At 44.8% G+C, this 14077-nt stretch overlaps 1 protein-coding gene across 14 annotated transcripts in view; it reads left to right on the top strand.

Moving 5' to 3' along the window:
• The window catches only part of UBR4 (ubiquitin protein ligase E3 component n-recognin 4), a 1980383-nt gene that overhangs the window by 650316 nt on the left and 1315990 nt on the right, over positions 1–14077 (top strand). For all 14 annotated transcript variants that reach the window (XM_085609056.1, XM_085609055.1, XM_085609054.1 and 11 more), the window contains exon 31: positions 6074–6174. In XM_085609056.1, coding sequence (XP_085465182.1) covers positions 6074–6174 — 101 coding nt within the window. The remainder of the gene's footprint in view (positions 1–6073; positions 6175–14077) is intronic.

The raw sequence follows: 14077 nt of genomic DNA, 5'->3' as shown, positions 1-14077 counted from the left end.
ATTACAGTTTATAGCAAATGTTGGAGGCCAGCAGGAATCACATATTTCCTTTTGAAAAAGGCATGAAAAGTTAAAGTATTTGAAACAGCAACCACAAAAATAGTTTTTTTCCGACGCCGAATTCACTGAAAAACTGCTATCCACAAACTGCTGCAGCAGCCGGAAAGGTTCCTCCAGCGAAACTATAACTCTCTTGCTCTGTTTTTGACTGGAACACACTATCAATTTCATGTCTTCCCTTTCTGTCTGAAGTCCGTCCCAGGGATATTTTCCATTTGTATTTTGGTAGTTCTCAGGATGAGGTGAATATTTTTCAAATCCTTAGTGGACTACTGCTGATAAAGGCAACTTTGGCATCAAAACATCAAGACATGAAGGCTATCCTGGCCCTTCACTGCCACCAGGATCTCCAGGTCAACTTGTCTAAATCGATTCTACAACCAAATGAAACAAAACTAAGGTACCAAAATACACTCTACCACCAAAAGTGTCTCCTTGTGTGGAAAGACTAACATCTTTAATGTTTGAAGATCATTTCTCTGGAAGTAGCAACCGCCCTGTTTTGTCAGAAATGCATCATCCTTCTTGGGCAGCATGGCCTCGTGTTTTTTGCTTGAGGGCTCTTAGTGGGTATTTTTGGACAAACGATAAACATACCTGCCAACTTACAAAATAACTTCACCGTGTGAGGGGGTAGGGCCTAGTGCAGAGAACTTTCTAGAAGGCACTCTGCCCCTCATCAAGCCTCCCACCCCCTCCCAAAAAAGCGAAATAAGTAATTGCGGCTATCGCTGATGTCCTGGGGTATTTTAACACATTTTAATGGACATTGCCTGCTCACAGCCTCTGAAAACAAGCTGGAAATTCACTGTTTACAGTAGTTTTCAGCTCTTTTTCCCTACTACCATTTGATTTCGGCTTCTCACTGTGTGATCATGTGAAGGGAGCAGAAATCATGTGACACACCATCTAGTGTTGGGCGCAGACGTAACAAATGTTTCTGATAGCGACTTCTACCTGCAAATTCCTCACCTTACAATATTCCCCAACATTAGACTGGATCTGGAAGATCTTAAACAGTTCTTCTACATGTTGGTAGGTGGCCTCGGATGACTACTTGTCTACGTCGTCCATGTTAGAAGTGACATGCAAGTTGCCTATATAGGCTCCACCTTGGCGTGCTGACATCAGGTCCTTTCTTTCTGTGCCAAAAGTGCGGATCTGGAGAGCTACCGTTCCCGTAGAGTTAGTCATCAATGCCGGGGAAGTCAAAAAAGCACAAAAGAAGAAATTGAAGTGCTCTTTGGCTACCCCCAGCAAAAGCTGTGCTTCTAGGCCTGGCTGTCATTCTCCAACCACCACCATGCTCATGCACAGCACCTCCTCTGCCTACACCAAAGTAACCTTCCCTGAGTCAGGCAGTTCATATGACCCACGTCGCCCATACGACCAGTCATTAGACATATGGCCCACCATTGATCCCTGGGAAGACTACAATGTCTGCTCCTGGGACGTCCTGACTTGGGCCACTACCAAGTGAGAGCATTACCTACAGTTGATACTACTACCTACTATGAGGTCATTCATGGGTATGCACATTATAAGGTGGAGAAGCACACCAATTACGAGGAAGAGTACTTCCTAGTGGAGGCTCTTTCCAAGCCTAAATGTACAGTCCAGTTTTTACTATGCTAAAAGACATTATCAAATCTTCTCTGGGAAACTTCAAGAAATTGTCAAAGGCTATGGTATTAACACCGAGGGTGGAACAAAAACATAAGGCCTCACCTAGTGACTTGATCTACATCAAGGGTCTGGTCCCACGATTCCCTGGTAGTCCACTCTTCTTTCAAGAGAGCCTACATCCATGCCAAAATGTGTTGTCTCCATCTAATTAGGAGAGTAAGAGTTTTGATGCTGTGGGAAATAGGTTGGCAGTAGGGGCAGCCACTCACTGGCGCATAGTCAGTTCGATCAGATTCCTCTCAAGATACAGCAGGTTTCAGTAAGAGAAGATGTAGGAGCATGTGAAGCACATGCTAAATGATTACAGAAAGGAAGAAAGGAGATGTTTTCTAATGGTAAGACCATTTTGAGCATCAACATTTGTTGTGCTCAACATTGCAGACAGCCTCCTGAGGCATCAACACCAGCGTCCTCTTCAGAGAACACTTCTGGCTTCACACCTCTGGGTTCAGACACAAAGTCCAGAAGCATCTCCTCAACTTCCAGTTTGATGAAGGGTACTTCTTTGAGGATATAAAGAAGGATATTGCCAAGTCTATGGATGTCCTGCAAACTCCATCTGCAGCAGGTTCCATTTGCAAGTAACAGCCCTGGGGAGGAGCCCAGGCTACATCACCAGACTAAACTGGAATGTGTTCCACTGTTATATTCGTGGGTTAGGCTCATGTAGCGAAGCAGCTTTTTTCTTACACTGTCTTCACAAATAACATTTTCAGCGGTTACCTTTTGCACATATTTGTGTGCACGACAATGTTGGATAAGTTTCCCTGAAACTAAACTTTTTTACACATCTAGCTTTCGCCACAACATTATCACAGCTCCCTGAACATCATGTACAATAGTCTTGTTTTGCACGATGTACAAATGTCATCACTATCTTCATCCAAGTGCCGACAGGGCTATCTACATATCCATAACATCACTAATCTGTACGTATATTGTAAAGCTGCTTTCTCTTATAAAAGATGAGTATCCCAATAGATTGATAGAGGAGGCACTTCAGCTGACACCGAAGGTCCTTGCATGCTGAGAAATCACCACGCAGTGGTCTGACATCTAGTGAGGGGTGTCCAGTTCGTGAGCAATACAGGGTCCTTCACTCTTTCCCATCAGGTAATGGGGTTGGATGATCCTTTGGGGGGGGATTCTTGGCTTTACACTCACACACACACACACTAGATACACTTAGAGTAGGGTCCACATTGTAGGAGTACGCCTGATTACTGCCCTGTTTTATATGCATGCAAATATACATTGTTACAGCACCATGGTAGAACTCTACCTTCTATTTACGCTTTTGGTACTTTTAATCACCTTTATCTGCTTCTCTCTCCTAATCATTGCAGCACACATTTTATGCAAGAATGACATTGGTGCAATAAATATTTTTTGAAAATGTCCCACTGTGTATTCCCTGTATATTTCTCTGAAAATAAGTAAGCAGGAGTGACTGAGTGATAGGTTCTGTACTGTTTTCACAATCACTGAGGGGACAGGTTGTCCTGCTCAGAGGTTCCCAGAAACCATTAGCTCCCTGTTAGGTTTGGGGGGCTTACGGTGGCACTGTGAGCTAGCTGCTCTACAGGCCAACATATCCTGCAGGGGTGTCCGGAATCAGTCTCGACCCCCAAGCCCCTAGTTTGTTGTCCAAAAATTGCGCAGATCCTAAGAATTAGTAGGAACTACATGACACCACCAAGGGTGCACACAAAGAATACAACACCTATTTGGGCGGAAGTGATAGGGAAGAGAATACAGTTTCTCCTTCCTCGTTGGTAAGAAATTGCTTCAGACTAGTAGGGTTTACTGCCTGAACCCTCTCATGACCCCTCCCACCATCCTGCACATGTCCTCAACTGAGAACTTGTCTGCCTTGTTGAGAAAGAGGTACACACTCTCCTCTAGAAAGGGCAACGGAGGGAATGCCTCCACACCATCAAGAAAAGGTATATTCTATTTATGTCCTCATTCCCTTAAAGGATGGCACCTTTGGGTTCATCCTGGACCTCAGGCCTCTAAACAAACATATATTGTTCCAACAAGGCGAGTACATGACAGTGCAAGACCTCAAGGATGCCTGATTCCACCTACCCATCTACTCTGTCCCTCGCTGGTACCTTTAGTTTGTGGTAGATGGACATCACTACCAATTCAAAGTGCTCCCTTTTAGGGTCATCTGATCGAGTGCTGTAGCATTCATCAATGCCTAGCCTAAACTCTAGTGATTTCCCTGCTCCACAACTTGGGGATCAGCTTAAATGCCACCTTGTCTCCCATTCAAGCTCAACAGAATTTAAAAAAATCTTTTTTATTGATGTTTAATTTCTTAGGAAAGAAAGAAACAATACAAAACACAGCTGTCATCGCACATCGTCATAAACAGCAATTTTCAGCAACCTCACAGTCCCTTGAAGTGTATACGTGCATAATATACAGTATGTTATAGTGTCTGCAATACGACGTCAGTACATCTCCCATGCCCAATATGTGATATCCATCTTTACCACCATTTTTAGGGTAACCTGTCAGCCCTAGGGAAGTGTTGTAGGAATAGCTATTCTATTTACCTAGCTCAACAGAATTAACCCTTTCTAGGATCTGTGCTAAACACAGTCCCGGCAATGCCTACCCCAACTAAGAGTTGGCATTTCTTCCTACCTCTTATTGAGCCCAGTCGTTTCATGGCCAGAACCAAAATGTCCCTCCTTGCCTTGTGCATCGCCAATGTTCCCCATGTCAAGCTCTACATGTGCCCCCTACAAGCAGTTCTTCCGACACAATGGTCCCACTGTGACAGACAGTGGAAAGATATATTTTTGGCAAAGGCCATCATTCACCACTCTCTATCGGTGGAATGGCATCAACCTTTTGCAGACCCGATTCCACATGTGACAATTACCACATATATTTCCTTTATAGGCTGGAGTGTGCATCTCAACACCATGACTGTGCAGAGGTGTGTAGGCACCAGAACATAAGGGCTAGCACATAATTTATCTAGAACCGTTTGCATACATTTAACACTCAAAGGCTTACATGTACATTCTAGGTAAGGTAGTCCTCAGCATGACTGTCCACATGACAGTCATGTACTACTTGAAGAAACGGGAAACACTTTCCCCAGCTGCCAGCGCTAGTGTAGGAGATTTGGCATTGAGTAATCAACCAGAACATACAACTCCTTGCAGAGCACCTTCTGGGGTTGGACAACAACTTTGTAGACCTGCTCAGCAGGGCTCATTAACAAGTCCAAAAGTGGTAACTCCATCTGGAAGTCCTACACATGTACTTCCTGTGTTGGGGCACCCGCCCCAAATAGATCTCTTCACCCCCTCTGAAAATGCAAGATACCCAAGCTTTGCCTCAAACTACTCACACTCATTGCCCATGGGCAATGCACTGTGTTTGAACTGGTCCAGGATGTTTGCCTACAGCTTTTCTCCTCTACCCATTCCTGCCGTACGTAGTGAGGAAAATTAGACAAAACTTCCTTGATGCTCATCCCCATGTCTCCCACTTGGGCCGAGCAGCACTAGTACTCCATGCTCCTGTAAATGTCAATCAGCTCCTATGAAAAAAAACAGGTGCTCAGGCCAGACCTTCTCATGTAGAGACCAGGCCAAATCAGACCCCATAACCCCAGATAACTCAACCTAGTTATCTAGCACCAGAGGTCCTAGAGTTTAACTATCTAAATCTTTCTCAGGAATGCATGACCATTCTGCGGGAAGCATGTAGACCCACTAAACGTGCCTCATATGTGGAAAGGGGAAAAAGTTTGTCCTCAACTTGAAAGTTACTGTTTACAGAGGGCACTAATTTTAGTCAATGCAGAGCATATGTATCAAAAGCCACACATGCTACGAACGGAAAATGTTATCTTTTGAAGATCTGTTTGTAGCTTTTCATGCTGTATATTCATTTGTACCCACCCTCCTTCCTGGAATCATGTGATGATTGTAGATCTCTTCATTTATTATTCTGTTTATACTGCACAATATATAAGGTGCTTCAACCTAAGCTCTGTTGACACTCCATACCTCATCTCACACACTATGCAAAAAAATATTTAACATGGGGTTAGGGCCCATGCACATTGTTGACTTGGGCAAGAGTCGCAGCAGATCTTGTGACTTGAAACTTCTTAGAAGAAAAGAACTGCAAACATCAGAGCCCAACACTAGATGACAGGAGTATGCACAGTGTGTGAATCAGCAGCACTGCATGCTACAAACATGCTTACAGGGTAAGTAACACCTTCATTTTCCGATCTTTTGATTTGAATAAGAATTCTGCAATTAAATGTTAATTGCTTATTTTTTTGCAGTGGTGAGCTGGTCCAGATCATGATGTCAACAGCTAATGTCAATCTTTCAGCAAAATTCTGCAATCGTGTCCTTAAATTCTTCACTAAACTCTTTCAACTGAGTAAGTCTTGAATTTACACTGCTATCATGTTGTATATCGCAGGGGCACATAGCACTATTGGGTTTGACTAAGTTGAATAACTAGCTTACATCTCTGTGTACATAAGGCTTCATTCACAAGTGTTTATGCACTTTTTAGTTTGATATTAGATGTAGTGTATATTGTGCATATTACATTGATGCTGTTCAAGACCAGTCTGATACTGTGAGTGACTCAATATGTTAAACTACCTTTAAGGGTGGTTTTGGTTCTCTTCCATGTAGTGAGCCCTTCTCTCACACCATAGTTGGGTAAATTACTTAACAAACTACACCTCTACCCCCATCTAGTTAAACTGTTACTGAACAAGCCTCCCTTAATTTACGAGGGAATCTATTTTTGTTCTACTGAGCAGCTTTAAGTCACAAACTGACTTGCCACTTTATGGCAGTACATTTAGTCTATACTCTTTTAAAAATAACACAGGGCTGAAAATCAAAACTGTTTCGAAAAACCATTCTGAACTGAGAGCATTATTTTTTTAATCAGTTGTTCAGCAAGCGTTTCCCAAGAATTGAAAGTGAAACATGGTCAAGTTCCCCAATTTTAATCTTTATATGTGACTCTTGTAGGAAGTTGGCTCTGTATACACTATACCAAAATGAGGTATAGTGAGTCCAGTGGAACCCCAAAGGTAGGCAGAGGTAAAAGTAGATAGCACCTTACTCTCTATTTGTGGTAGTATGGGCGAGCAGTAAGGCTTTATCAGAGGGCAGTGTTAAGCATTTGTTGTACACACTCATGCAAGAAATTGTCACACCCTTGAAGACAGAACTCAGACCAATTTGTTTGTATACAAAATATTTAGTTATTTTATTTCTAGAACCAAGCCAGGCCTGGTGCAGGTAAGTGAAATAATACTTGGCAAAATCTTATCCAAGGTTTTACAGTTGAATGCAGGTTCAAATGCAGTTGGTTGAATTACAGGTAAGTCAACAGTTCAAAATTTCTTTTTAGTTACTTTACAGATTACTGTGCACGTTACTTATTGGATTACTTTTTAAGTTACTTTTGCTAATCAGTATGATATGCCTAGATATCACACAAATATTTCCTAGACAAACGGTAAGTAATTCAGTTTTGTACACATATGCGGTTTTTTCAATGTTTCATACAAACCAACTCCACACCTAAAAGAATTTTCAAGGAAAAGCAGTCAAATCAATCCTGTGGGAGGAAATGAAGTTAACGTTTTGCATGTAAGTACTTGTTCATGGGAGTTTGTATTCTGGGGTTAGAACCAGAGTTCTGCCAGGGTCAAGGATGCACTCCCGGAACACCCTTAGCGGCACTAGGGCAGCCGGATGCAGGGTGCTCATTTGGTGTTGGTGCCCTGTTATCCAATTGGGGATAGGGGGCCTCTGGTTGGTGGCTGCTCACGAGTAGGCCACAAGGTTGTGGGAGCAAAGCTCCTGGACTTAAGCTCAGGGCAAAGGTGGATCCAGTTTAGCACACAAGGTGCACCCACAGCGGCACCGGGGCAGCCGGGTGCAGGGTGCTCCTTTGGTGTTGGTGCCCTGTTTTCAATTGGAGTTGTCGGTTTTGGATTTTGGCTGCAGGCTCAGTCCAGGAAGACTTCCGGGTGGAACCAACAGCTGGGCAGGTAAGTTGGAGGGCTTGGAGACGTAGGTGCACTTTGGGTTCTCTTCTCCAGGGCCCAGGGTGGCTAGATGCAGCTGTGTCTTTTGAATTCAGATTTCACCTTGCTGGGCCACTCGTGGTGGGGGTGGATGGGGGGGGTCTCTGTGCAGAGGTTGCAGGCGACGTGGGAGAGTCCTGGAGGGGTTATCCCACGGTGGACTCGGACTTTGGTGCGCCGGGGTACCTCGCTGGGACCGGTGGGCCTCTCTGATTGGTGCCGTAGGCGTCGTGTGCAGTGGTGGTTCCAGGTGTCAGTTTTCTTTGTCCTCAGCTGGCTCAGAGTCTGTCTTGGGAGTTTCTTTTGAACAAAGCTGCTGTTCACAGGAGATCTGGTCTTTGTTAAAGTCAGTCAGTCCTCCCAGGGGTTCTGGAGGTTGCTGGCTGCAGGACAAGGCGTCTTTTGGCGCAGAATCTCAGGCTACTGCAGATGGGCCGGTAGTGCTGGGGCCAAGACACTTCTTCTCTGCAGTCTCCTCTGCTGGGCCTCTTCTTTCGTCCTTCGTAGGTTGCGGGAATGTCTTCTTGGTTCAGGGCTGCCCCCTAAATACTGTATTTAGGGGACGTTTTAGGGATCTCGAGATCAGTAGCCAATGGGCTACTGACTTTAGGGTGACAACACCCTTGGTGGGCTCACCCCACGTGAGCACACCAAGGGGCAAGGACTTTGAAGCTCCCCTGCCACAGATGGCTCTTCCTGGCCTGGGGGAGATGTGACCACCTCCGCCCAGGAAAGGCTTTGTTTCTGAGCTCAGGGAGCGAAGGCTTCCAACCCAGGGGTCCAGAAACATGTCTTGTTTTGGCCGGTTGGTGTGTACTAGTCGAGGAACCCACCAGAGGCTGGTCGTTTATCAGGGGGCATCTCTAAGATGCCCTCTGAGTACATTTGTAATTAAATCTCACACTGGCATCAGCGTGGGTTTAATGTGCTCTGAAGTTTGATACCAAACGTCCCAGTTTTCAGTAAAGCCATTATGGTGCTATGGAGTTCGCAATGATAAACTCCAAGCACCATATACTCTTAATGGGATTACTGCACATTGAATTTCTAGGAATTGGTCTAGACACTGTAGGGATATAGGGCTCATGCACCTGTAAACTCACCACTGGTATAGTGCACCCAGCTAGAGAGGTGGTTGACCTATGTCAGGGCAGTGAGTTGTAGGCATGGCACACAGGGATGTGTGCCTTGTCGATTCTTCACTTTGTTCTGCACCAAAACACGCAGCCTGCAATGGCAGTGTGTGAGTGTAAAGGTACAGAGCCTCTAAGGGTGGCACAATAAGTGCTGCAGCCCTTGGAGGCCTTCCTTGGCCACAGTGCTCTTGATACCCATGGTACGATTTACAAAGGACTGACATGTGGCCAGAGAGGTCTCAATTGGGGTACAAGGTCCATTTTTGAGAAAGAACATAGGCCCTGGGAACCTGATTGGAAGTGACCCAGGGCACATCAAGTCAAAGTGCATTTGAAAACAGTTTCTAATTATTTCTATGGCCCATAAGGTTAAGGAATTCAATGCCTTGCTTTATTGTGGAATTTTGAATTTTATAACCATCTAAAGCTGCTTCATGCCCAGTAATAGTGAGTTGTTTCTGCACACTAACGCCTCAAATGCTTTGTTTTCCTGCAGCAGAAATGTGGGGTATGAGCCTTTTCACAAACTCTATCCCTCCTATTCACTCTTCCCCTTTTGGTGCTGTGATGGCCGGTTTACTTTTCGTTTGACATGAAGGTGTCAGTTTCTAAAGTAAGACCTCTCTCTCGTTCTTAGTTAGAGTTTGTAGGAAACTGGACTTCTCTTTACAGATGTCCCCCACTATTTGCCCACACAAATTCTGTAGTAGTTCCTAACCTGCGCAGAGGAGCTGCGACCCCCGCCATCACCTTGGTGACACCCAAGGGGCACTGGTAAGGTTGAAGGGGAGCCCGATAAACTGAAAGTGCTCGCGGCCTACCTTGAACCGCAGGTAACACCTGTGGCCCGGCAGGATGGGGATTTGAAAATACACATCCTGCAGGTCCAACGCTACCATCTAGTCTTCTTGGTATAGGGCAGCCAAGACCTGAGCTAGAGGGAGCACCGTGAATTTCTCCTTCCTGAGGAAGAGATTGACGGTCTGAAGATCTAAAATGGGCTGTGTAGGAAAGTAAGATCTGCTTTCATGGTCACTCCCACTTTTTGCTGGTTTCATTATGTTTTCCTGACTAGTCTGACTGGGATCCAGCTAATTAGGACCCCAGTCTCTGTGCTTCGTCCATAAATTGGACATGGTGAGTATTTAGGTACCCTCCAGATTGGCTACTGGTGTACCCTGATAAGTCCCTAGTATATGGTACTAAGGTACCCAGTGCGTAGGTACACCAGTGGTCTCCCATGAGCTGAAGCATGTATTATGCCACCAATGAGAGACCACTCAAATTGTGACTCCAGGACTTCCATTGCAGCGGGTGTAAGCTGGTGCTAGCACCACTTAATAAAGATATAGGTTTCCCTATATCTAAGGTCACTACACTTGAAACCTATGAGTCGCCCCTAAGGCAGTCCTTTCAATCCTGAAGGCAGGGTGCTGGGTCCTAAATGTGACGGTGCCCCTGCATGAGCGGGGCACCTCTACATCCTTGGGAGTGGATCGAGGGAGGCAAAGATGGCGGTCGCCTGAGACTGCGGTGCACACAGAGCCAGGCGAGTTCTAGCAAAACGAAAACTGAGGATGCTGTATTAAGCAAGAATGAATGTGGAATCCTGCGCTACCTGTGAGGAGGAGCTAAAACCCGCCAGAAGATATCTACATTTTCTAGGAACAATTATTGGTCTGGCTGTTCTACGATATCTGGGCAGAACAATTTGTAAAGTCAATCGCGGTCATCTGGGTGACTGTTGGTGGATCCGGCAGGGCTAACGAGGTGGAGTGTTCAAGTCTCATCCCCGAAAGTAGAGCGATGGCTCCGAAGACAGCCGCAGTCAAAGCGGCCAAAGTAAAGATGGCTAAGGTTGCATTGCCGGAGGCTTCTGAGCCGGCGGATGCAGGACAAGCAAAAATTCCCGATCGGAGGGTCTCCTGAACACCCGCATTGACCCCGAGACGTTGCAGAGGAGGAGGTGGGGCGATACAGAGAGGACGTCAGGCCGGCCCTTCTGTGATTGATTTCCTGCGAGGGCAGGTTCATCCACCCCAACGCTTGAATGTATCTTTCAGGCCATCTCACTGCATCGGGATGTGAGACGCCAAGATGGGCGTAAGGCTCAAGCCGCTATGCGCAAGGTACAAGGCGTGGTTCGCAAACTGACAAAGACATGTAGCGCGTTCGGGGATCGATTGACTGATGTGGAATCTAGGATTGTCTCTAATGAATCTGAGATGGCTCAGAATCAAATACGCGTGGACTCCCATGACGCACAACTGGTTGATGTCAAATGGAAGCTGGAGGAGTTTGAAAATCACCAGCGTAGGAACAACCTACGGGTTTTGGGTATTCCCGAAGGGGTCGAGGCTGGGGATGTCCGTTCATACATCGTGAATCTGTTTCAAGACTCTCTGCCAGAACTCACAGATTGGAACTGGGCACGGGAAGTGCATTGCGCTCACCGTGTCCCTTTTGTTCAAAAACAGCCAGTAAAAGCTGGTTCTTTTCTCCGTGCCATTTTGGTATACTTTGGACATTTTTTACTGCGTCAAGCAGTTTTTGAGAAGGCAAGACCAGAGTCTAAAAGATTTAGGAACGAGATAACTTACTTTATTCGTCCAGATTTCTGTCACTCCACCGTCAAAAGACGGTGGAGATTGCGCCAGCTGACTAAACCATTTCAAGATAAAAAAGCACAAGCTTATTTAAACAATCCAGCTCAGCTCAAAGTAATCTGGGGAGGGCAAACTAAGTTTTTTCTGTCCGAGATAAAGGCCAGAGATTATCTTGATAGCTTGACTGGTTAAGAGTGATTTAAATTTAGTATAGCTGGAAAAGCATCATTATCACAGGGGACTGAGTAACGTGAATATAAAGAACCGGGTGAGTCTTGCACATCTGTCTAATGGGAAATAAGGAATATGGTACAAGGTAAGGGGGGGGGGAATGCACAAATTGAAACGCAGCTTTTGAAAAATAACTCCTGGTAGATTGATCCCCTAAGCAGCATCTATTGAAAAGTAGTATTTGAACTCTTTCATTCTAGAGCTCTAGCTTTGTGTTGCACTTTCATCATGAAGACCGACTTAATGTGGAGTCGGTATGCCTCAAATGGGGAGGTGGGAGTGTTGGGGGGGTGGGAGGGGGTAGAGGGAAGGGCAGGGGGGGGATGGGTATTAGGTTTAAAAAAAAAAAAAGCATTTCCGGAATTGGATATGAAAAAAAGCAGCTAATTGCGATCAACGAAAGAAAGGTTAGACTCTCTGAGAGACATAAGGGCATGTTCTTGGAATGTGGCTGGGTTGAATGATAGGGTTAAGCGGAGTCACTGTGCTGAAATCATTCGGTTAAATTCTATAGATATAGTTTGTTTGCAAGAGACCCACATTCCTTGGGGAAAAAAGAGAGCTATTAAAAGTTGGTGGCTATAACATCTTGGCCTGTACATCCCAGACGTCTAACATTCGTGGAGTAGCAATCCTCGCTAAATTATCATTAGGACTAGCTAAGCGCAAAGCAGTCGACACCCTGGGGAGATGGGTCATAGTAGAATTTATGTCAGGGATCACGATATGTTCGATATATGGGTCAAACCAGGATGACCCACGAATATTTGAGGACTTGGAGATAGAGCTTGCTACCTGGCCAAACTCCCTAATTTTCTGTGGAGATTTAAATATCTCCTTAGAGGTTGGGAAGCAAAGCCGGGATGGATACTCTGGTCAGGAACCTCGAGTTTATAGGGCTTTAAACTATCTTAGAAACAGCCACGGTCTGGTGGATATTTGGGAATTAAAAAATCCTTCTGACCCGGGCTACACGTATTTCTCCTGTCCGCATAATAAATGTCAGGATTGATTATTTTTTTGGTACAAGAGATTTACTAGCAGAGGCAGTGATAATGAAACTTCCTAAATTAAGATCCGATCATAATCCTCTGACTTTAGAAATTGCAGTGGCCAATATTAAAAAACACCGGACCAGGTGGACATTTGATAGAAAGCTCCTTGTCAACAAAGATTATATCGAATTTATTAAGGATTGGACACATAAATATTTCGATATGAACCGTTTTAGTGCAAGTAGGGGGGCTGTCTGGGATTGCTTTAAGGCAACCCTTAGAGGTGAAACTATTAGTTATACCGCCAGAATAAGGAAGGAGCAGAAAGATAAGAATCAGCAAATTCTACGGGTGTTGGCTAGAGCGGAAGAACATATTTTTGCCATTACCCAGGGACAGGATGCAGTCCATATACAATATCAAATATTAGTACTTAAAAACAGCATTGAATAGCTGGCTAACTCAAAGGTCCGCAGAAGCGTTTCATTCACATCGAAATGGCTCGTATGAAAATGGAGAAAGTGACGGACAAGAATATACAGATCCAGAGGATATTATAGATTGCTTTTAAAGGTACTATCAAACCTTATATCAAGATATTAGGAAAAACTTTGTAGAAGTCAGGCCCTTTTAGAACTGACTACAGGTACTGAATTTGAAGGGGGGTTAGATCAGTTAATGAGAGCTGAGTTAGAAAGAGAAATAACATCAGAGGAAGTTCATTTAGCCCTGTTAGGGATGGCCTCAGGTAAAGCAGCAGGACCCGACAAAATTCCGCTAGAGCTCTATAAAATCCTGGGAACAACAATTATGTTCCTCTTATTAGACCTGTTCAAGGGAGTGCAATATAATGGGATCTCTCCGGAGTCGTGGGAAGAGACCGATATAATATTATTTTCTAAGAAAGGTAAGCCGGTAGATAATCCTTTGTCTTATCGACCAATCTCCCTGATTAACTCTGACTCTAAATTGTATAAAAAAAATCTTGGCTAATCGGCTCAGGAGGGTCATAGCACATCTTGTCTCCCCCTGGCAACATGGCTTTATTCCGGGCTAAGGAACCACCGATCATACCCGTAGAGTTATCACTCTTTGACATCATGTCCGGTACGGGAGGCCAGATGGCTATGATCCTCCTTGATGCCAGAAAGCTTTCGATCGGGTGTCCTGGAAATTTTTATGGGAGATTCTCGACTTAAATAAATTTGGGCCCCAATTTATCAAAGTAATTAGAGCTATGTATCGCCAACCCAGGGC

Source organism: Triturus cristatus, chromosome 1_2 (genome assembly GCF_964204655.1).
Source record: "Triturus cristatus chromosome 1_2, aTriCri1.1, whole genome shotgun sequence".
Classification (NCBI taxonomy): domain Eukaryota; kingdom Metazoa; phylum Chordata; class Amphibia; order Caudata; family Salamandridae; genus Triturus; species Triturus cristatus.
This window is presented reverse-complemented; position numbering and strand designations above follow the sequence as displayed.